This window comes from Phragmites australis, chromosome 20, assembly GCF_958298935.1.
Source record: "Phragmites australis chromosome 20, lpPhrAust1.1, whole genome shotgun sequence".
Taxonomy (NCBI): domain Eukaryota; kingdom Viridiplantae; phylum Streptophyta; class Magnoliopsida; order Poales; family Poaceae; genus Phragmites; species Phragmites australis.
In genome coordinates, this window is record NC_084940.1 from 3,920,043 (window position 1) to 3,945,121 (window position 25,079).

Sequence of the window (25,079 nt, forward strand, 5' to 3'; positions counted from 1 at the left end):
GCATCACATTCTAGGTGACAAGTTGGTGTAGACTAAAATGAAGTCGGGTGATTTACAATGAGTTTGCAGGCTCTTGTGTCAGCTTTCTTTGCTCATTCCATCATCTTGTGACAGTCAGGAAAAGAAACTGGGGCGACCAACTTAAAGTTGGAAAGCAGCATACTTGTGGAGAAGAAACGTTTAGGAACACAAGACTGGAGGGCGATGCTGCTTATATTTAGTTCAACACACTTTTCGTCTTACATATCAAAATTGTAATATCATCAGATTTGTTCTCGTTTTGATGATGCTGTCGTTAAGGCCTTGGCGTTCGAGTGACATAGGAGTTGGTCATGGGTCATGAGAGCCGCAGGGCTTCTTGTAGATCCAACGAAAATCAACTAGTTTCAAACCATATTTGGTGGATATTAATTTGTCTTTTTTAACTAGGAATGTTTTTTACACCCCGGAATCTTATATGAAAGAACAGGGAGTACAAATCTAGATAAGCAAAAGCAAATCACTCGGAGATACTAGTACACAGCAAAACATTTAATTATTCAGGCCACACGCGTTTTGATGGATTGAGATCCTCTGTCTTTACGGAGCAAATTCATCGCGCTACAGTAGCCTTTGAACGGACAATTGAGATTTATTGTTATAGTATCCGTGCTACAGTGATTCACTGCAAATTACTGTAGCAGTACTCACATTTACTAGCAAACATACTGTAGCACGGTGGCTTTGCTCCGTAAAAGCAGAGGATCCCAGTCGTGTTTTGGTTAGGTTACATTCACAACTTTATGATACGAGAAGCTATATTTGTGGTACATCCGTGGAATCAACATAATATATAATAATTTGAAAAAGTATGGAAGACGAATAATGAAATATTGAATTTAGAATATTTGGAGGGCAAATATTGAACGTTTTGGTATGGAAGACTAATAATAGAATATTAAATGTATCTTTTAAAAGGAGAAACGAGATCCAACTATATACGGTGACTATCTGATCAACTCGAGTAAATGTTAGAGATTATCTGGATTAGCCACAAGTTATGAATTATATATATAGTAGGAGTATAGATTCATGAGTTCGAGTGCAATATCCATGTAAAGATTCACACTCACGTAGCAGGCCACTACCTTCTTGCCTACCGGCGATGGGAGGGCCGCGTCCCCAGCACTCTCCCAATTGTGCTTGCATGCCACTGTCCGCCGCCACCATTGCGGATGGCAGCTTGTCACTAGTTGCGGATGAATGTGTGGATACGGTGATGAGCACGACAAGAAGAAGATAGAGGCGGAGGTAGAACGAGTGGCGCACCATTGGCATGATCCACGGTCCGGACGCATCCTGCTGTCGGTTTGGATAGTCCGAATTGCTTGGCTAGGGTGGTGGTGATGGAAGGATATATAATTACACGGAAGCAAATTTTATAAGGCTCTTTTGAGAAAGATCATGCGAGATCTCTATTCACGTCATTCATTTTTGATCCAATGACCTGCGTGCGTACATGCCTGCATGACGGAGAACACGTGTCGACACATCACAGGGTCTACATGTGAGACCGAATCTTATAAAATTTACTTCCTAATAAGAGGGTATGTTTCCTTGATTTCCGCGTGCTTTGATGCACCCAGCTAGTGCTTTCCAATTTCCGTTGCATCTATCCAAATTTAAAAACCTTAGTTTCTATAGGGATATTTAATAATTAGGAACTTTCAGGAATTTTACTCAAACAATATAAAAGGACTTCAGGAAAAGAAAAAGGAACGCTACAAGCTAGCACATGATATTTTAGCCCATCACAGAGGCAACACTTAAGCATAACCAAAGCTACTAACGTATATGGTAATTACTAACTAAAATTACATACCAAATTTCTTCGGGTAAACTAAAGTTCTGACACACGAATGTAAATATCAAAAGACATAACCAAATCACTACTCTCTTCGTTCAAAAATAGTAGATACATTATTTAGAAAAGACAAATTTTGTATATTTTGACTAACATTTAATCAAATTATAAAAATATCTAGTGTATAAAAATTATATAACTAGATTCTCAATTCAAAATGATTTCAAACTATATAGTTTTGTAACTATAAATGATATATTTTGTGAGAAAACTTTAGTCAAAATCTAACTTCGAAGACTGAGTGTGAGGAACGGTGACGTCCTAAGAGGAGAGGATGAATTGGGACACTTAGAAACCTAAAACAAATTGGCTCCAAAAACTTCACAAGATAAACCTATATCAATTTCTATCTAAATATGCTATAGATTTATCTAGTGTGTCTACTCTACTGCTCAAGAGAGTTGTAACCTACTCTAGCAAGGAAAATTATAAGTATGTAAATGCAAAAACGTAATTAAGGTAGAGAGATAAACTTGGCGTAAGAGATTTTTATCATGTGGTATCGTTGACATGAATGTCACCCCTAATTCATGTTTGAGCTCCACAAAGAATATACTCTCGTTCGTCAAGTCTCTTCCGATCACGGCTCTTGAGCTAACAAGTCGCAAGACAAGGTCTCAAGCACGATGAGCCACCAAGACAAGGTCTCACCACTAGCCTCTTTTCTGGTCACTTGCCGCCGTGATCACTTCAAAGTTTGAGCCACCAAGGAAAGAGTCTTCTCGTCCCCGTACATGTGTCTTGTTGCCGCTCCACACCAAGTCAAATGGTCAACAAGCTTAAGCCATCAAGACCCAAGAGTGAGTCACCAAGACTCCAAGATACCGACGTACCACTCGGTACAAGCTAGGATCACTCCTTGATACATTCTTCAAGCTACAGCACCTAGTTACAACTCACTCTAGGCCTATAAGCACTAAACACTCTAATATTGTACTTAACTAATATTATACTTAATCGCATTAGATGATCACTTTAAGTACTTTGGTGGCTTGGATGTCTTCTCAAGTGTATATGAGCTTTCTCTAGACTCTAGCAGCATACCACACCATTAAATGACTAAGTGGATGAGTATTTATAGCCTCGAACCCGCCAACTAGCCATTTTACTAATGGCTTAGAAAAACTGTTAACACCGGATGATCCGGTGAAAACAGTAGTACTAACACCGAATCATCAAATGAGTACAATCTCAGAAACTAGCCGTTGGAATTCTACTCACAGCCTCTGTGAACACCGCACTCTAGTGTGCCTTCAAATCTATCACCGGACCTTCTGGTGAGTAATCTTGAGCCATTCGAGCCTTTGCAGCCTCTCTGTGTAAAATTCTCCGATGCATTTATCCGGTGTTCATTTCATTCACACTGGACCATCCGATGAGTTAAACATTCTCTTTTTTTCCCTAGAAATGCTCTCGTGTAACTATTTCTATGATCACCGGACTATCCGATGAGTTGATCTTTATTTTTCGGCACTTACAGTCACCTCTGCAAGAAATACTCTGGTGCCATACTCCAGTGTGCACAAACCAAGCACCGGACTCTCCAGTGGATTGATCTTCAGTCTTCTGCACTTCATTCTTCTCTATAAGAAATACTCCGGTGTTACCCAGTGCAGATCACTGGACTATTTGATGAGGTCCTCAACATTCCCCCCTTTCTCAGAAATACTCTGGTGAATCTAACACACAGAGCACCTGTCGGAGGATGAACTCCTGTCGCAGGGATCCCGAGAGACCCCTTTTTAAAGATTCGGCCGGGGGGGTGATCCTGAACGAGCTTGTCTGGGAAATAGATGGGAGCGGAAATAAATACAGTGGCTGGTGGTGGGAGATGATCGTCCTAGTGCAAGAAAGATGGGTGCACCGGGGTTTAGACAGGTTCGGGCCGTACGGAGGCGTAACACCCTACTCCTGTGTGAGTGCTATACCTTTCCTTGAAGGGAATTCTTCAAGGATGTATCTGGTTACAGGGGTGAGCTGTCTACAGAGAGCTTGAGACTCTCGTGTTCTAGCTTGGCTCGAGCTTGTTTGTGATGTTCTTCGTCTTTTGATCTGAGCTTCGGGGTCTTTTTTTTATGTGTTCTCCATCCTTTCCTTTTATAGGCGCGCCGACCTCGACTTATCCTGAATGGGAAAGAGGGGCCGCGAGTGCCAAGGCGCCACGGAGAAAGGCGTCATCATTCCATCTTGGCGAAGTGACAGAGGCGGTGGAAAAATGCGGCGTGCATCCGACCATCCGTCACTGTAGATGTCCTCCGGCGCTATTAAGAGGGCCCACCCTGTCTTGTTCTTCTGCCGGAGCAGGGTGGCAGGCAGAGCGCTTCGATTTTGGCAATGTTATCCCGAGGCACCCGGGTGAAACGGGACGGGACCCGTGCATTTAATGGTCCCACGCCCCCCTACCAGAGCATGGCAGGGTCTGATACTAGGGCGTGGGCAGCTGAGAATGTCAGGATGTCAGGATGTCAGGCCGCGCGTGCCTATTAAATGCGGCATTGGGCCTTTGACTGGCTGACACCCCGACGATGGGACCCTTCGGGTCGTCGGACGATCTTGCGCGAACCTTCGGGGAACCGAGTCCTCGGGGGCTGCCACGTGCAGCCCCGAGCACTTCGGTGAGACCTTCAGGGAACCGAGTCCTCGGGGGCTGCCACGTGCAGCCCCGAGCACTCTCTCCCGAGCACTTCGGTGAGACCTTCGGGGAACCGAGTCCTCGGGGACTGCCACGTGCAGCCCCGAGCACTCTCTCCCGAGCACTTCGGGGGAAACCTTCGGGGAACCGAGTCCTCGGGGGCTGCCACGTGCAGCCCCGAGTACTCTCTCCCGAGCACTTGGCTGTTTGTATCATCGGGGGATTACAGTACTCGGGGGTAGGCGAGGACCCTTCCGAGTACTTCCTTCCCGGTACTTGGACTCTGCGGGTCATCGGGGAACTGGGGTGCTCGGGAACTAGAGGCGGCGGCCCCGAGCACCTTCTCCCGGGACTTAGCTTCTTCTTATCTTGCAGGGTGGACCTCGCGGGATGGTGACGCGTGGCGGATGGCCGGCCCGGTCTCGGGACTCAGGGACCCCTGGTTCCTGATACACCGACAGCACCGGACTATCCGATAAGGCTATCAGTCCCTATGCACCATGCTCCGGTGAGTGCAACTCTTCTGCACCGGACCTTTCAGTGAGGTTAATTCTCCTAGGACTTCTCTAATTCAATCAAACTTTATCCCGATTGTTGTGGCTTCTTGATGTATTGCATCCATGAGACATACTAATATATATTCTTGATAAACATGTTAGTCATAATGACTATATTGTCATTAATCATCAAAACCACAATCATAACCTAATAGGGTCATTTCACTACAATCTTTCCTTTTTTGGTGATTGATGACAACACAATCAAAGCAAGTGATAAATAATAAATGATATCAATCGTAAAGAGCACAAAGCCTTAGCACATTGCTTGGATGCATGTTCTTACCATTTAGTCTCCCTTTGTTATGGCTCCCTATTTTTCTATTGCCACTATCTCCCTTGATCGACTCATGCAAGAGCTTCTCCCTTTTTATCAACCTAGGTGCTTCATGTTGCTTCTTATATCTTTTTCTCCTCTTTGTCAACTTCGGCATTCCTAGACATTTTGTATGTTTGCTTCTTGCTTTGGTCATCAAACTTTTCCTCATTTGTCAACAATCTCAAAAAGGGCTACAAACATATGTTGAACTCAAGAAAAAACGTTAGGTCACATGGGAGATAGCTTCATAAATCATGACCAATGAAATAATACCAATTGAAAAGATATACCAATTGTAAGGATATGAGGCATTGATATCAATTGAAAAAGATAAACAAGAATCATAATTCATGAAACTCACATGATATAATATGAACTCCCCCTTTATATGTGCATATATATAATAAGACCCACTTGTGTATATCACTCGTAGGAATGTAGCAATATATGCACATCTAGACAATAAGTAGAGGTATAAAGTTTAAGTCATATCATACATGGATGTAGCTTAAATGTAGAAATGAATTGACAATGATACCAATTGAAACATTTAAGCATTACATACCTCTGGGGACATTTTGATTTCTCCATGAGACTACAAAAGATATATCTAGCAACATATGTTAGTCTCAAAATCATAATCTATAGGACATACTCCCCCTAAATATAATGCACTTGCATTCTTCTGTCTTCTCCCCTCTGGGTTGATCTTCAGTCTTCTGCACTTGCACTATTTTTACAAGAAATGCTTTGGTGTTACCCAGTGCAAATCACCAAACTATTCGCTGAGATCTTCAGCCTTCTCCCATTTGTCAGAAATACTCCGGTGAGTTTAACACACAGAGCATCGGACTATCCAGCGAGGCTATCAGCCCCTGTGTATAATGCTTCGGTGAGTGCAAACTCCTCTGCACCGGACCTTCAGGTGAGGTCAATTCTCCCAGTACTTCTCCAATTCAATCAAACTTTATCCTGCCTACGGTGACTTCTTGATGTATTGCATCCATGAAACCTACTAATATATATTCTTGACAAGCATGTTAGTCCTAATGACTATGTTGTCATTAATCACCAAAATCATAATCAACATAATAGGGCTATTTTCGCTACACAAAAAAAACATACTATTTCTAAACGGAGGGAGTAACTGATAAAGTTTCATTTGATTATAGCGACAGGCCGAGCGTGTACTCGACTACTGTGCTCGGTAGCCACTGGTTGCCATTGATGAAGTTTTCTATTGTGAAGGCGCTAGCCTCGGATGCATCACGAATGATAAGGAAGCTGCACCAGTTCACCCACCCCCTCAGCTCTCCACCAGGCTCATCATTGTTGTACTCGTTGTAGTACAACGCGTCAGTAGGGATGTCGTTCTCCCATGGAAGCCACCCCTTGGGATGCACGATGTCTGACATGGAGGACTCCATGAAGGCCGCGCGGGAGAAGGGCTCTCACGGCCGACCAAGGTACGTCTTCATGGTTGCTTTGGAGCGATTGAGCTCGTCGTTGGCTATCATATAACAAAACTGGAACGAGAACCCGGTGTTTTTGCTAGGATTCTCTGGCCCCTAAGCAGTGATAGTGTTATGTTGCCCCTGGCAGGCGTAAGAGGAGGGTGCACTTCTGAAAGATAGCCGCCACATCGCTGAAGATAGTCAACGGTGCCCGAGATATGGCACTCATGGTAGAACTGCCTATTGAACCTTGCATATGCATAAAGGGTGTCTTGGTAGCCCTTTAATGCACAATGATACACCACAAAGTAATCTAACATGCACATTAGGGGACTCTAGACTCGTCCCCTCTAGCCCAAACTCGCCAAGGCCTATCACAGACTCTAGTTGTCTTCCTCCTCGGTTCGACTTTGACACAACGGTTCCAGGATAGGGGCGCCTACCAACTGTTTCCAACCTACACACAAAAATCAGGGGGGGGCTCCCCAGTGCGATCCGCTCCTGCGTACGAGGAGGGTGCACTTTGGAAGACATCCGATGGGTTGCCGAAGATGAAGTCAACGGTGCCCGAGATACGACACTCATGACAGAACTACTTATCGAACGATGCATAGAGGATGTCCTGGTAAACCTTCAGGGCGCAATGGTAGACCACGGAGTTATCAGGTCTGAACCTGAGGGCCACTGCCCTAGCTCCTTCGTTGGCCTTGTCGTGTTCTCTATGGTCAGATCACAGGCTATGAAGCCTTCATCATAAATGCATGCATTTTTAGTATATTTGTGGTTATTTGTGCTACCATACAATCGCACAAAACACAATTAAGTCAAGAGAGTGATACTTACTAACGGTTGTGGTCTGTAACGTATTATAGTGTCCATTAGCATAGCATCGGTTGCCAGGGATTATGGTGGTGTCCATCCCATAACCGACCAGAGTCAAGTTCCAAGTATCTTCGCTTACACTGACAATCTCCTTGTAAAGCCCTGTCTTGATATGGATTACGTGCCTCTTGGTGCTCTTGAGCGGCATAGCCGTGATGGCAGCGTTAACGGTGGTGTAGTTGCCGCTGCCATCGTACGTCACCACCGCATCAACGGGTATACCTTGCCGGGTCGCCATATGAAACATATTGCTGATATCTTCGGGTTGTGATGCAACAGCTAGCTAAGAATTGTTTTGTTCTAGGAACCGATTCCTAGACTCGGAAGAAGGTTCACTAATGGTTTTTCTTTGAATTCGATGATCTGCAAACCGATCGCAGGGTTATGTATATATAGGTTCATGACATGGTTGAAATATAGAAAGGAAAAGCTGGCTTCAAAATCAAAATCACAATATTCAAAATGAAAAGTGAAAAGGTTATCCCGATCGACATCAACCAATCAAAACAATCTTTCCACTATTTCCACCCTCTTCAAATCAAGTTAAGCTATTTTCTGTGGAGGAATTTTTTTTGGCAAGAGCGTCAAGAACCCCATGGAAGCTGCTAAACCTAGCGCTCATGATGTCCACCTCAACGCCGAGCCTCTTGCACCGTCGGCGGTGACTGGCATATGCGCGGTGATCGCTTGAGCAGCCCGCGTGACCCGTATCATGTTCCTACTGCCACTAATTATGTTGCTACATTTGAGGAGCATACTGACCGTGTGCTTCCTATTGGTGATCTTGAGCGGCTCTAGTCCAAAATTGGAAATTATCAGGAGGAGCATGGTGAATCACAATTAGATTTCTCGACGCCAGCTTATCCCCAAAAGTCAACTTCAACATGGTCAGGGTTGGCTCGGTAATGGTGCTGACTAGGCAGAGGTTGTGGATGCTCCTAATATGTAAGATCGATACATGTCAATGAGGTAATCAGATTGGGGGTGAATAATTGCATAAGCCAAAATAAAATTTTAGTGATTAACAATTCACCCTAATCAAAACATTAACTCAACATCGGTATTACACTCAAGACAAATTGCTGATACCTTATTAAAAATGATGTAATTCTCAGTAGCTCTGATTGACCTAAAATTTTGACAAGTGAAACTAGGCAAAATTGCAAAACTAACCCCATATGAATCATGTCAAATCGGATATCTAGACGAAGAGTTATAACCTTCGTAAGCAGATTATGTCAGATGGTGACGAGAATGGATTAAACCTTAATTTTGTGATTAAGAAAGAATTATGAAAGATTAATTAACAAACTTTTCAGTAACTTGCTGTCCTAGAAAGGTTTTGTATGGATCAATTCAAAGCAAATCATATAGAATCATGAATTCAAGAGAAAAATAAAAACCAGGCATGCAAAATGAAGAGCAAGAAAGAGGAACGAGATTATCAACACATCAACTTGCAAAACTTGATCATTATTAATTGGATGTTTTCATAAGATGCCTCTTAAAAGCATCTTACAAAAAATCTCCATAAATTCTGAAAACACTAGATGCATTTTTTTTCTTGAAGAAAACGGTGGCCAAAACCCCTCTCTGTTTTATCGCCTTTCTGTCGTACATCCCGTAGCCGTTCGTTCTCTTACTTTTATATGGGGTTGATTGATTGTATGCCATTGAGATTATTCCAGTTTCATTATTTAACATCGAGAAAGTTTGATTTCACTCCATACTACTGAAATGCCAGATTCTTCACTTCATACCAGCTCTGTTTGGCCATATGAAAAGTCCACTATACCCCTGTTTTGTGGGTTATGGAATTTCACTCTATACCACCAAGGTTGAAGTTTATGACTTTACATGAAGAGCCATCCTGTGAACTATTGAGCTTCTGCTGCTGCCGCACCTGCAAACACTGTTGGCCATTGAACCAATTTGCTGAGCAAGAGAAGCTTTCAAAAGCAAAGTGTGAATCTTATATGGACTGCAAAGTATGAGAACAATATAACACATATATGTACCCCGTCAGAAGAGTAAATTGGTATGTCTATTCCTGTTGCTTTCCAGAATCCATTTCCTGTGACTCTATTAAGAATGCACAAATGGTCCACCAAGGTTCACTAGATATAACTCAAGCATGATAGCTCAAATACATAGCACAAATGGTTCACTAGATACACCTCAAACATTCACATAGCTTGAATAACATGATAGAACATTTAGCTAAAACATAGGTTTAGACATAGCCCTTGCACATGGGACACTGATGCTAACCATTTCTACCCCTGCCCTCAAGACCGCCCTTGAACCTTTGCTCTTTTTTTTTACTGTATGTAGGTCCCTTTAGTATTGGTGGATGCAAATAAAAGTCATGGGTATCTGTCGGTGACATGGGAACCAGGGGTCCCCGAGCCCCGAGGCCAGGACAGCAAAGTGCCACATGACGCCATCCCTCGGGGACTACCACCCCAAGGCCCGAGAAGACCCAGTTCCGGGAGGGGTGCTCGAGGCCATGAACAGTGGTCCCCGAGTACCCGAGTTCCCCGAGGACCCGAGAAGGCAGTTCCGGGAGAGGGCGCTCGGGGCCATGAACAGTGGTCCCCGAGTACCAGAGTTCCCCGAGGACCCAAGAAGACACAGTTCCGGGAGAGGGCACTTGGGGCCATGAACAGTGGTCTCCGAGTACCCGAGTTCCCTGAGGGCCCAAGAAGGCAGTTCCGGGAGAGGGCGCTCGGGGCCATAAACAGTGGTCCCAAAGTACCCGAGTTCCCCGAGGACCCGAGAAGACACAGTTCCGGGAGAGGGCGCTCGGGACCATAAACAGTGGTCCCCGAGTACCCGAGTTCCCCAAGGACCGAGAAGAGACGTATCCGGGAGAGGGCGCTCGGGGCTATGAACAGTGGTCCCCGAGCACCCAGAGTTCCCCGAGGGCCTGCGAAGCCCCTTGTCGGTGGATCTCACAAGGGCTCAACGGTGAGGTGTCAATTGGTGAGAGGCCCGATGCTGCATTTAAGAGGGAGCGTGGTCTGTCACTTCCAACCACTCCCCCCACGCCTGGTGTCAGCCCCTGCCACCGCCTGGCAGGGAGGCGTGGGGACATTTAATGCGACGGGTCCCATCGCACGTCATCCTACGCGGCTTGGAGATATCATCGCTGGGCTCGAGGCATATCGCTTACCGCCCTGCTGTGTCAGGCCTGCTCTGAATGGGCGGGCACGCGGGGTTGCTCAGTGGCTGCCCGGTGGGCCCCCCTACTGCACCCGCTAAAAGGTGGCATGATGAGCGACATGACCAGTCAGGGATGCATTTTCAACCCCCCGTAATATCAAACTGCAGCCCTATTATGGTTGCTTTCCATTTATGGCTCATGGGGACTCGTGCCCTCCTTTCTGGGCACGCCCAACCTCCCCGACGGAATAAAAGGGGGAGCGCACACCGGAGAAGAGGATGGACTCAGACAAGCTAACAAAGTCATGACACACGAAGCACGAAGCCGAGCAGAAGCTCAGAGAGATCGGCGCTTGAAGACCGAAGCTCTAGACTTAGACAAAAATCCTTGTAACACAAGATATCTAGAGAAAGGCATTTCCCATAGCATTTATAGCATACACACAAGAGTAGGGTATTATGCTTCGTGCGGCCCGAACCTGTCTAAAATCCCTTGAGCATTTACTCCCGCTAGCATCCGATCATCCGCCCCGCCTACATCCCATATACTCTCATTAATTTCACATACGAGGTAGTTTCAAAATCATCCCCTGGCCGAATCTCAAAGGGGGTCCCTCATGATCCCCATTTGAGGAGTTCATCCTCCGACAATATCCTTTGGCCACTAAGAAGTATTTGTGAGGGCAAGGATGTGGTGAGCATAGGCAGCTGGAAACTTGCCCACGCTGTTACACTTATCAACAAAGTGTTCAATTTTGAGGGTCCTTACTGAAGTAATGAAACACAGAGTATGTTCACATGGCTTGCCTGAGACCTGCCATGCCTTGCATGTGCAAGTCCTAGCTTTTAGATCAACAATGTGCCTCTTGCCACCAATCTACCATATCTTTGTTCTTTAACCTCTACAAATGTGTCATCAATGCTCTCAAAGAGAAGGTCAAGTCCCCTACATCCATGACATCCATGACATCATTTGAACCAATGACAGTCAGAACTACTTCGCCAATTTTAGTTTGCTGAAAACAATTAAACATCATAGTTAAGTCTTGATCATTGGTGGCTTGAATTGGACAACCCTTTACACTATCCATGAAATGCACTTACATATACAGTCTCGTGTAAACCCCATGGATACTTATTATAAGTATCATCCATGAAATCCTTGAAATTAGTTGTGTCGGAATCAATTGGCCATTCCACTGAGTAACAAGAAAATCCCTCCCTATTCTTTGTTCGAGTGAATTTCAATTTAAGCAAGTATGTCGTAGATGCATCCATCCTATAGAAAGCTAACATTTTAATGACCTATGAACAAATCCTAAAGAATAAAAGGTGGAAAATCATATCCATCAGGCAACCAGGTGGGTGCAGATACCTGGCCATCCTCACCGTGGATGGCAAAGCAGCTGCCATCCTTGCCACGACCCATGCTGCCCTGTTGTCCCCACTGCATGCGGGCTCCATTGCCGCTGGTGCCATCACCGCAGTTGCCCTCGCAGTGTGCCACATTGTCCCAATCGCCTCCAATCTTGATCTAGGGTTTGGGAGCCATGAACAGGTTTAGGAAACTCTAGTTTAGGACTGAGGAGGCTGTGTTCACGGTGTGATCATATGAGGTTCCTCGCTCTGTCCTTTGGATCAATGGCAACATAGACATTTTGAGAATATCTGACATGCTAAATCACGGTAACACTACGGTAATTGCATGGAGTGTAAGTTTTTTAATTGCCATAGGCCCATGATAAAAATGAAATTTGTGATAAATCATGAATTAAGATGATTACCGATGGCATGCAATCAATTTACTGTTTTATATGCTCAGGCCGACCTCGCCTGAGCCCTTTTACTATTCGGCCAGGTCGCATGCATGGCCCCACCAGCCACCAAGCCATGCAGCATTTCCCTATCCTTTTATTCGGTCGAGGCTGCCGCTCGTCTAATAGGCAAGCACTAGACCAGCTCCATGCATGAGCCTTGTGCATGCATGCACGGCACAGGTTGTGGCTGAGCCAGCCCGACAACACAAATATGTGCTGTCACCTAGCTCGCCAGCCGTGGCCGACTCACACTCTGTCTCGTGCACCCGACTGCTTCCCTCGACAGCCATGCCGTCCGCGCCACACTCCGCCGTGACGCCATCTTGTACGTCCGTACTCCCTGACATACCTTATTGCACACCTGTAATCTTCACGTACACTATTTTTTAGCTCAAATGTTCTATATGACATCATTAATCGACTATACCTTAGATTTTTTTAAATCTAGTTTCGATGTTGTTACCGACTATGATTATCATCAAGACACACCTACACATAAACAAACATAAAACCACTTTAGAGTATAAGTTCTTTCCAACTTAATTCAATGTTAAATCTCACAGCACCACTCATACAAAAGAGCATTACATCAATATCAAAACCGTGACTAAGCTATCATGAGCATATCCAAGTAAACACATGCACATCACCATATACAATTTCGCTAAATCACTTTCTATGCAATTTCATTCTCACACAATGATTGTGGTGCCGTGCTAGGTAATACATGCACTGATCTCCCTGGGGATATTGAGGAGCTTCTAAAGTAAATATCTGATGATCAACAAAACGATGATTTCCCAATATCCATGCCGGAATTGCAGATTCAGTGTGACGATCATCACTTTTGGCTCGATGAAGATAGGGGGCAGGAAGTTTGTGCTGCAAATCCTACTGCTACCAGTGATGCTGTGCTGACAGCAGAATGTACCGGCACAGAACTTCCACTAGGGATCTTGAAGGGCTTTTGCTGCAAATAGCCAATGACCAGGAAATGTTTGAACCTCTGCCAGATCTCCCAACAGCATTTCCTCATCATAATTTCAATCAGGTTTGTCCTGCTGTGTATAAGTTATTATTTGCACCAATTATCCATTAGAATATTGGAAACCTCAACATGTTGCAGTGTGATTTCTAATTGCTAGCTTATGCATCATGCTTGTATAATTACTTCAGTTTAGTATTTTAAAAGTTGTAAAAGAATTCCTGGTGTCCTTTGCATATACTAGAATACGTACCGTAGTTTCTGACCTTTCCTGCCTGATGTAGCTAGCCAGCTACATCTTGTAATAATATGCATGAAATATTTTACTCAATGTTTCAGATTCATAAGATATCTTATTTTGCTTGGTAGGTCGGCATGGGAGATTTCCATGGATCTCATGGTGCTCCAGTTGGTAGTCTTTCTTGTATAGTTCAAGAAAGCACATATTTTGATCCACGAACTGAGCCAAGCAGTCAAATTCCACAGCCTTATCTCACCAATGTGCCATTTAGTGGAGAAACTAATTGTGCTGAAGAAACAAGTGCGCCACGTTCTGCGTCAGGTTTGATCGATTACAACAGCCAGGATGCTGATGAATTCCTTAAACCCGTCGAATATCTAACTATATGATATATATGTATAAAGAGTATATTATACACAGACAGAGCATGTACGATGCATATTTGGCAACTCCGGATATCACAGAACCGAATCAGTGATACCTGATACACCCGAAATCAAAGAAGTACATAATAGGAAAGTATAGATTGGCTACCCAACCTGATACGACTAGTATTCAAAATAGATCCATCTACTTGGATGTTAAGGAAGATAACTCACTATCGACTACGACATGATAGGATTCGGTACCTCACCCCTATATAAGGCAGAAAGGCTAAGGGGAGGGGACGAGAAAACACATGAGAGAACAAGAGAGAGACAAGCATCAAGACCCCAACAGAGGAATTACTCGACAACTTTAGCCCAAGGATAGATTAGATCCAATCACCTCATTGTAATAGTCTTAGCCACATTGCTTGTACTCGAGATCATCAATATACGACAGTAACACCCTCACAAGACGTAGGTAATTACTCCAATTGGCCCGAACATGTATACATCGTTTGTCTCGCCTCGTGATTAATCCCTACACTCGAAGGTACCCAATCAATTTATGTACATATTGTCGGGAACTAATCTTTGACAGTTGACGCGCCGGTAGGGGCCTTCTTCTGTTTTGTAGGATTAATCATGTCTCAGGCTCACTCTTGCGTTGGATTCTCCGACACCGGCTTCTACGACCACTTCAAGTCAACGACGGACATCTTTGAGTCCCCTCCTGTCGACTCAGAAATCATCTTCGGAACTATGGTTTTCTGTTGGGACGATCAAGGTGGACTGATCCACTCTGGTACCCTCGAGTCCAGACCATTGGATGCGTACCATAAGGTGGGATATCTCGAGTGGGATCCCGCAGAGCCTAATGTTCTCCACTTCATGGACAACGACAGCGACGAGGGTGGCAACGGTGACTCTAATGCTAACCAGATCAACCAAACAGATCTATTCATGTTTATGACTAGAGTCGACGACCCCCCACCGGCTAACCCAATGGTGACAGATACAAATGCCACGGTCGACAATGGTGAGAAAATTCTTGGAGGTCCAGCGACAGCCATCGCTGCTGATGGTACCGGTGCCGACTTACCACTCGAAACATCCGCATTTGAAGTTGTACGTGCACTCGACACGGGCCTCCACCGGCGGACCACAGGAAGGCAGATGCCTCCTGGCCTTTCACGGACTTTCGGTGGGCGTACCTACACCTGTAACAGCCCACGGCTTAAGAGACAAGCTCCCTCCGAACAGTCATGATGAGGTTTCATTGGCTCGACCGCAACCGAGCCTCGGTAGCGACATATTCAGTACTCCGGACGCTAACGTGCAAGGAGCTCATCTGATTCTCGGATCCCTTCCAGAATTGAATCCGACAAATCCACTAACTCCTATGGTCAATCAAGTCAAGATCCTACTTAATGCGGCTCAGAACCAAGCTGCTTGAGCAAACAATCCCCGCAACTCCAGGCTCCCCAGTTGGAACTGTCCCGGCTCGAGGAGCCACGTGCGGGAACACTCTCGAGTAGAGGATTCCCAGATGGGAAGCTTAGGTGGTCGAGCCCGAATACAATACGGTGGGCTAAACTGTAGCTACCATATCCATAGGCACAGAAATCAGGAAGATCTGAGGAACCGTATTCCTTACAACCGGCATGATATACGGATGGTGATCAAAAACCGCCGTGAGGAACACCATGAAGACGATCTTCGTTACTACGACCACAGATCTACAGGACGAGATGGTCGACATAACTCCCCTGCTCGAAGAAACAGGCGTGACAGTCCTCCACGACCTCCTCCTGAAGAGTTCAATGGGGGCTGCGAGGCTTCCGTACACGAACTTCGATCAATTCGCTAGCTCGAGAAGTTCAAAGCGGGCCTGATCCAGAAATGCAACAGGAAGATCAATCCCAACGAGTGGTTGTAGATCTACACCACTGTTATTCGAGCAGCCGATTGTGACAATCGAGTAATGGCCAATTACCTATTAACCGCACCAAATTGGTCACCACCCTATGGGACCAACTGCCGCAGTGTCATCCCGGCTACCCTTCACCAAAACCAGCCGCCGACATGCCTCCACCAACCACCGCTATCACCGGATCTGGTCGCCTCCATTGCTAGCCCACCACTAGGCAACCGGATCCAGGCTGCCAGTGCGCGGATCCAGGTGCTGCCCCTGGATTCGGCCACCATCGCCTCCCGCAACCGTCCACCGTGAAGAGCACTCACCCTGTGCATGGACATTGCCGACTAGCCTGTGGTTGCATCCTCCAAAAATGCGTCAGCCCGCCACCATGCTCTATCTCCACCACCGCTTGACCTGCCATCGTCGCTTGCATCGCTACACCACCCACGTGCCGCCCTACAACCCAGATCTGGCAGTGGGTAGCCTCGCCTCCGCCGTCCTCGAGGTTGTCGGGCTTTCGGTAGCCCACTCAGGCAGCAATGAGGTGGAGGGGGGAGGGAGGTGGGTTGGTGGCGACGCAGCGGGGAGCCGCCCGTGTCGCCCCTAGGAGCGACACAGGGGCTTGTGGAGCGACACCGGATAAATATAAATTATCTGTCAGCCACTGATTACTTGCAACCAGATCAATCGTAGCAATACATATATGTATGAAAGTTGTGTCATCAGAATGAAAAACTGCCAATATAAAACAACAGGGAGTAAACTTGCATACCATACTTTGGTGATGAATTGCATCTTTGGAGGCTCAAAGGGATAGACACCTACCGATCAAAGACCAAAATCAAGTAGGCGATAACAGTTGACACACCATGCGCGATAACCGCCGGAGGTGCGAGACCGTGGCTACTATCGCCTCCAGCAGGAATGGTGTGTGCGCTGCTTGCAGGTGCAGGACACCGTTGCGAGCATCGCCCCGAAGCCCGACCATCCGCTACCAGGAGTCCAAGACCACATCTGTGCAAGGTCGAGGACGAAGGCGCGGAGGACACGTTCAGCCCGTGGATCGAGAGCAGGAGCATAGCGGCGGGGATGTGGGGAGGCGGAGGCGGCGGCGTGTGGGTGGGTGGCAGAGGAGGTGGGGAGGAGCGAGGGGAAGGGGCTGCCTGGCCCTTGCCCATCCCCTTGCGATTTGGGGTTTCGGTGGTTGCGTGGTTTTTCAAGTGGACGTGGTTTTTGGATGGTTAGGTTTTTCAGCAGTTTTTAGCGAGGGTGCAGAGGAGAGGGGAGGAAGTGACCCACCACTAACTACCAACTACTACTTTATATAATAGAGATGTTCTTAATTTCTCTAGAAAGTAAAGCTTTTAAATTTTTTAGTTAGGTGTAATGAAAATTAGAAAGTACTAACTGGGTGTCATCAAAGCACTCAGAAATCAAGGAAACGTACCCTCTAATTATATATGCTTCCATCATCACCACCCAATAAGCAATTCGGACTAGCCAAACTGATGGGAGGACATGCCCAGGCCGTGGATCATGCCAATGGCGCGCCACTCATCCTCATACCTCCACCACCATCTCCTCCTCGTTGTGTTCATCGCCGTATCTGCACATGCATCCGTCGCTAGTGACAAGCCGCCATCCGCAAACGGCGATGGCGGCAGACAACATCTTCCTCCGGGTGTGCCGCGCCAACACGACAAACACGTCCACCTGCTGCGACTCCCCCCCACCCTGGTTGGCTGGCTCCTTCCACGAAAACACGACGTCCTTGCCTAAATTGTTGTTGTCGATCTCTCACCTTGGCACAGGCAGGAAACCAAATAAAATAACAGAGGAAGGTTACACATTATTGCGAACCTACATTTGCTATGCCTGTGGTTGCGGGTGATGATCTCTTCTTGAACCTACAAAGGATGTCAACTCGTATGGCCATTTAAGGATGAAAACGGACTAGATAAATTCCGTCTTGTTTTGATCCGTTTTCTATATTTTTTTCTCGATCGTTTTCAGATTTTTGGGACTTACGCGAAAATAGGATAGAAATGGTTTTGCTGTTTCTCGACTGTATTGTCGGTATCCTGTTTTTTAATCAGGAATTTTCCATTGGGATTCTTGTTTTTTCAATTGTAGGAGAAGGAGAATGAGGAGAGAGAAAATAGGAAGTGATTCATACATGAATCGTGGTGAATGATACTGATGAGCTGTAGATTGAATGGAAGATTGATTATTTTGGTGTTTTGTTATTCTATCATGCTATTATTGTAACATGTGTCATTGTGTATTGGTGTGTGACTGTGTTTATTTGTGACTCGATGACTTTATATGAATATGTGTTGTGTCGAGTACTCGAGTTATGATGATATGGTGATTGTTTTTTAGTTGAGATTTATGTCATCACATGGTCTATGTATATTCGGTATGAATTACTTTATTAGTGTAAATTAATTGTGTATCGTGTCGATGCTTGAATCATAATTCTACGGGTCGATGTTCCCGATATGAATTGTTCGAATTGGTTCGTTCCGATATCCCGACATTTCCGAATTCGCACTCATTTTTTGTTTTTTCATTTTTAATTCTATTTTAAAAAGAAAATGTAAAAATAAAAATGGTTAAAAAAATTTCCGACCGTTACATTCCATTTTTATCCCTACAGCCATTGGCACAAGGAACGGCGAGCACATCGGCAGTGCGGCTGCGCCCGCGGCCCAAGGAAATGGGGCATCCGACCGAAGCCAAGCGGCCCGTGCGTGCGAGCAACCGCGACCCACACCTACGCAGGAAGCGCCAGTAGCGTGGCGTTTCGGATCATCCACCGCTGCAGCTCAGGGGTCAGAACTGAGCAGGCAGAAGCCGCGGCATTCCGATCGCCAAACAACTAGTGCCGGCTCGGATGGAGACACGGCTCCGTCCCTCAAAGGCGGCCGGTTTCCATACGCTGGCCAGATCGGATCTCCGGTTGTCGGTAGGTTGGCTCGGTACAATTTGTTTCCACTGATTTCGTTGGATGATAGTACCATCAATCAGTTCATCATCTCAATCCCAATGCACAACCACAAAGAAAAAAGGTACAGTGTTTCAAGCCACCGGCCCTAACTCAAAACTATCACAATTCACAGCCACACCCACACCTGTATTTACACACGCACACACACCAGTGGTTTACGGGTCATCTTAGCTTCACTACTTACACTTGTAAGCTGCAACGACGCATCCAGAATGGAGAAAGACCAACCAAAAAAGGAGAGAAAACCGGTGGAGCATGCCTACTCAGCCAAGTCCCTATGTACAACGTATCTGAAGGACGACTTGTACGGCATCCACTCGACGCACTTGTCGATCCTCCTCCTGAGGCAGTGCTGGACCTCCTTGTCCTGGGCCTCCGACATGCTCTCGCACACCAGCTCCGCCAGGTGCCGCAGCTCCAGCGCGGCGTCCTTGGCGTAGTAGTGCAGGACCTTGGGCAGCAGGAGGACCTGCTTCCTCACCATGACGTTGGCCTGGATGAACTCGGTCCGGGCTACCTCCAGCTGGTGATGTATCTTCTTGGCCGTGTACAGCCGGACCTGCAGTAAGAAGGTTTTGCTGTCAGATTTTGCATGCGTAATTGAATCGGTAGCAGGAGATGATGCTATACTGAGGAGCTTACAGGCGGGTCCGAAAATGCCCCGGTCGAGAGGGCGAAATGCGCAATCGGCTCTGAATGGTGCAGAGCATAGGCGTGCCTGGTCATCCCTGCCATGGACCTTTTTGTCGGTGTGAATAGCGAGCGAACCCACTGCAATGCCATGCTCATTAGTTTGTTTGTTCTGCATTTCTGATGATCGATTGTGTTTATATTGTAAATGGAAAGTACCATATTTTGCATATGTACGTACCAATGAGGGACAATGGGATTGACATCCGAGAATTGAATTCTGAATAGTCTGAGCATTCACTGATTGGCCACCCACATTATATGCAGCCTGACCAAAAAATTGTCAAAATGATCAGATACATTTGTGCGAGCGTTCCTCGAAAAAAAAAACATTTGCATGCAAGTAGAGATAGCACTAGAGAATGAGATGTACCTTCAAAATCATATCTGTGCTCTTCATGCGTTTGTCATGTGGACCATAGGCCAGAAAAGCCTGACATATCACAAGGAAGTAATATAGGTTCAGCATGCATTTTCAGTTATGGGGCTAACAATGGACATAGGAAAGGTGAGATGGAATTTCAGTATAGAGCAATACATGCATCACTAAAGCATTGTGGATGTTGATCCAAAAGCAGAGCTGCTCTTCATGTGTCATCTTCATTGGGTCAATTCTCTCGAGGCGCTGTATCAGGGACCTGGGACACAGTATGAACAATATATAAATCAGTAACTGAAGCCTTAGGTCTTTCTTAAGTCTACTATCCCTGACTCCCCGTCGAGAAGATAAATAGTTCAGATAATTTTTTTGCTGTTTTTCTTGTTTTAGTTGCTTACCTGACAGTCTCAAGCATTTTTGAGGCATAATCAAACTTGTCAGCATCTATACGTATCCTCGGAACAATAACCATGCCTATGCTTTGTTCATTCCTCTCTTTCTGGAATCCATATTGGCGAGGGCTATCAAAGTTGAACCGAGGGCTCCAGCTATCATTGCGGTGCCTCGGAGAAAAAGTACTTGAAGATGAAACAGAAGGACTTGGTGAAGTCATGCAGTCTGCATCTTGCGATGGCATGCTTCCAAGTTTGCAGTAGACAGAGGCGATGCAGCTTAAAATGTCCTCCGATAATTTGCATGAAATCTTAGGTACATAGTCAGAAATAGAAGCACTCAAGAAGTTAACAAGGCTGGAATGCCTTGAACCTGATTTTGATACCTCCTGTAACATATGAGAGTTGCGTCAGATGTTTCCAGCTAGAAAGATTATTCTACTAGTATGATAGAATGAAGAGAAATAGTCTGTGCACTAACAGAATTTGAGACGGCTGGCAAGTTGAAGGCTGCGGAATGCTTGATATCCCTCAAACGGAGCGCGCCCTCATCGATATTTTTCAGTGTTTCTTGATCCACCTGCTGCAAGTGACATTAATATTAGGACATTGGACATTTAAACTTTGTACTATCCAACCTAGCATCAATGAGTTATGTACCTCGCTTGTGAAACTGCAGGATTCAGAAAGATATTGATCAAATGTTCTTCTATAGAGGGAAAGGAGATGCAGTTCCTTGCGTATAACTTCCTGCTCGAGAGCGGCAATCTCCCCAACTAAATCTGCAACAGACTGCAGCACTGCAAGGTCACAACTAAGAATACATCTAGAATTAAATGGCATAGATGAAAACGCATACCAATATTAATTTTCTCACTTTTCAGTTTTCACTATGCATAAGAATGTTTGTGTTTAGATCTTAAACCTCACCCCGGAATAAACCAGATACATAATTCAAAAGATAGTTTTGGTCCAAAATCTGGAGTCCGCCCAGATATGATCAGCATGGTTTCAAGGATGTTAGTGGTTTACTTAGACTCTAATGAATAAGCAATAGCAAAAATTAACCACTGAATGAAACACATGCATTTTTTTTCATCTTTGAGAAATTATACAAGCCTTGACATTTTGAAAATTTTCCTAGTAGTAGCAACAAACCTTTGAGCTCGCCTTTTGGGTTCTTTCTGTTGTTTTACTGGAGCAATGACTCGGCAATTGCTCTGGCAAGTTAAGTGAGTGCCTTCTGTGGAGCATCTTATCTCTATGGGTGGTCTACATGACGAAAGTCATTCCAATAGGTAAACTGGATAAAATATTTTATGCAAAAAAAAAAACGCAAGATGGATCCAGTTTACTCACAGGCTTGCAATAGGAGAATCGCGGTGACATGTCTAGTGCACCTCCATGTGTCTTCAGAATGCTAAAAATGACAAGTAGTAAATAGTTAGAACAGTGTTTTCCATCTGAATAGATTCGCACAAATTAATTTGGCGGTCACTCAGCACCCTAGGCCTCGTTCAGTACTTGGAATTTGGAGGTACAGAGGAAAACATATCAATCCTATCCAAGATTCACTAAACTAAAATTATGCATTGGAAACTCTTATGCTCAAATATTACCCACTACTTCTTTATGGACGATAAAATAAAATTAAGAGTTAGTGGAGCACTGACAGCATTGTCAACCATTTTTAGAAGATGAACACTGGACAGCAGTCTACACTCTACAGTGGTACCGTACATGTGATCTAAAGGTATTCAATGTGATCTGAAGAGGACGGTTGAATAGCACAGTGAGAAATTGATAGTTTGCTGAACTAAAATAATGCGTAACTGCTCTCTACGCACATATGAATGATGAACTGCACAGCGCTCAAACACGGATCAGAATTCAGAAGGCTAGTAGTTGTCTACGTCTGTCCTTCATTTAGTTTTCCTGCACACCCCATCAGCGCTTGTGAATTACTCTCCCATGTGCGTTCATGTACTCTCAATTTCTTACTCAAGGGTACTCTTTCAGTATGTGCAGTACCGATTAATCATGACGAATTGCACAAGTTACAGAAAAAAAATTCATTCAGATTTCAGGACATGCTGAGAGAGAAGAAGAACTAACCTCCGTGAAGAGTACCGATGCTGGAGACTGCAAGACGAGCGAGCGGACCTGGGCGTGGCGGCGCAGGACGCCGTCTCCGAGAACACCCCTGATCTTGACTCCCTCTCCATCGCTGCCTGAACCTTCTCTCCCCTCACCGAGAACCTGCCAAGCGCCAGCCATGAATCCATGACCAAGAGCAGTATAATATGCATTGCAAGCAATATCCACAGCTACGCATCTGATCGCTCACGCTACTATCTTATCCGATTAATCAGCTATTAGCATTAATGTAGTAGTAGCACTAGAGAATCTGACAGCCGGGATGCCATACCTTGAGCTGTTACTGCCGGGAAGAGTGAGCTGTCCATATAGAAAGCAAGAAAGGCGCCGTGGCTCAGCTTTGTCCGGGCGGCGGGAGCTCAGTGCGCAGGTTCTCTGAAGAACTGAGCTCGTTTGCTCATGCAATGGAAAAAGGCCAACGCTTGGATATCAACGGCAAGGGCAACAAGGAGGAGAAGCAGATTAGCAGAGCAGGCTACTACGGATCATGGAGAAGATGACTAATCGTTTGCTCACAATGGTGCTAGTATAAGAATGGTGAATGTGGGCTGAAAGGCAAGAGGGAGTGGAGATAGCCCTGGAGGCGAATGAGGCAGAGGAAAGCTAGCGCAGCAGCCGCCAAAACAAATGGGAATGGAAAAGACGGCCAGAAAAAAGCAGGGCTTAAAAGGAGGCAAAGGGAACAGGAAGAGAGAACGAGAGAAAGAAGAATCAAACAATGGCATCAATCCTTCTGCCCCACCGCTGTTAATTCTTTAACCGAAGGAACAGGGAAAGGCTAGCGATCGACCGATTGATTCCCAAACCACTGCGGTCGAATCAGCAACAGCAGGATCGAGAGATGATGGTTGTTTGGCTATAATACTCGTTGGATTAGTAGTAGTAGCATCAGAAGCTGAGAGGGAGAGGCTGGGGACAAGCACCAAATCCCTGTGCTGAAAGGATTTTTCATTTTTTGGCCAGAGGAGATGTGAGAATGACCGAATGAGTAGAGTATTATTAGGTGTGGGAGCAGAGGGGGAGCAGTGAGGGTAGGTGAGAACAAGGGGATTTGGTTGTTGCCTTCTCCAGTTCCTTGGCTTTCTTGGGAAAGCAAAATGATCAAGCCAAAGATAGCCAACTATTCTTGGTCCATCACCAGTTCACCACCACGCAACTTGGTTATTTTTTGGCTGACGCTCCGTTAGCAGCAGGACAGTTCATTTGTAGCCGTCAGACGGTTAGATCAGGGTGGTCAACTTCATCCTTGCATGGGGAATTGGGAACCAAAATTTGTGAAATTCATGGAGCATTTGCTCTCCCATCTAGGAGTATACTCTTTATATGTTGGTTCCCTTGATTCTGCAGGGAAAAAAATGCCATTTTCCTTCAAATTAGTGTTGGCTGGAAGATGTAGATTCTTTGACACTGCTTGGGGCAAACTGCTGCACCTTTCTGTGGAAAAGAAGCGACGCGGTTGAGTGAACCATGACGGACGGCTCACCTGATGGTCAAACCGAACCGACGGCGCCTTGCACCAAGTATAAGATTGCTCACCACGCTGGTGGCACCTTGCAGGCTTGCTCATTCCCGTGACCCATGCAAAAAAAAACAGAGCTTGGTCTCTTCTCTGATGCGACGTTTCATCTCACTATCCTGTGATCTTCGCAACAATATTGCCAAAATCTTAAAACAGTTGGAAGCAAGCACTGGGCCACTGTCTAGCACGAGCCAAGATCGTATCAGCTCCGGGTGCAGAGATGCATGCGCCCGCCCGTGCATTTGCGAGGCAAGCAGCCAAACAGGCATGCGACTCTGCGCTGTGCTCATAAACAATGGTGTCCTGCTGCCGTTTTGCGTCAGATTAGTAGTAGTACTCGTCGTAGTACGACCAGCAATCAGTGCTCCGACGATCAATTTAAGGAGCAGGGGCCGAAGATCGGAGTGACAAGGATGGGCCGAGATCCGATGGGGTAGATCAATTTAAGCAACCAGTGCTTATTTTATGCGTTCCGCGAGAAAACAACAAGGCAAAGCGAGTAAGAAGCATCTTCACCGAGCATGGAGCTTCTGATGCTGCACAGTATAGTGGCATGGCATCCCAACGCGGCGAGGGCGGGGGCGGGGCCGGGGCCGCCGCGCGCGCGTGCACCGACTCCCAGGCGCCTCCATGCCTGCCGACGCGGCCAGAGCATGGCGCGTCCGGCTCCCGCTCCCGCTCCCGCCGTCGC

At 45.9% G+C, this 25,079-nt stretch overlaps 1 protein-coding gene across 2 annotated transcripts; it reads right to left on the reverse strand.

Annotated features, from left to right (window-relative positions):
• Window positions 1–19,271: 19,271 nt before the first annotated feature.
• LOC133901170 (uncharacterized) lies at window positions 19,272–23,933 on the reverse strand. 2 transcript variants are annotated; one of them, XM_062342448.1, is made up of 12 exons: window positions 23,141–23,933; window positions 22,828–22,971; window positions 22,072–22,132; window positions 21,871–21,984; window positions 21,373–21,504; window positions 21,194–21,292; window positions 20,719–21,101; window positions 20,480–20,579; window positions 20,315–20,374; window positions 20,123–20,209; window positions 19,894–20,022; window positions 19,272–19,810 (listed from the first exon to the last, which is right to left on the reverse strand). In XM_062342448.1, the coding sequence occupies exons 2-12, from the start codon at window positions 22,935–22,937 to the stop codon at window positions 19,511–19,513; spliced, it is 1,575 nt and encodes a 524-aa protein (XP_062198432.1). In that variant the 5' UTR covers window positions 22,938–22,971; window positions 23,141–23,933; the 3' UTR covers window positions 19,272–19,510. The 2 variants fall into 2 exon arrangements, with proteins under 2 accessions (XP_062198432.1, XP_062198431.1); XM_062342447.1 differs by having other exon boundaries at window positions 21,194–21,295; window positions 23,141–23,930.
• Between the last annotated feature and the right edge of the window lie 1,146 nt (window positions 23,934–25,079).

What these genes read in the sequence shown, in the direction of transcription:
- LOC133901170 (XM_062342447.1), bottom strand. Translation starts at nt 22,937, where the DNA reads ATGGAGAGGGAGTCAAGATCAGGGGTGTTCTCGGAGACGGCGTCCTGC. An exon ending in CATCGGTACTCTTCACGGAG is followed by an intron (nt 22,133 to 22,827) that starts GTTAGTTCTTCT and finishes TGTCATTTTTAG; the next exon opens with CATTCTGAAGACACATGGAG. An exon ending in CCCAAAAGGCGAGCTCAAAG is followed by an intron (nt 21,505 to 21,870) that starts GTTTGTTGCTAC and finishes GCAGTGCTGCAG; the next exon opens with TCTGTTGCAGATTTAGTTGG.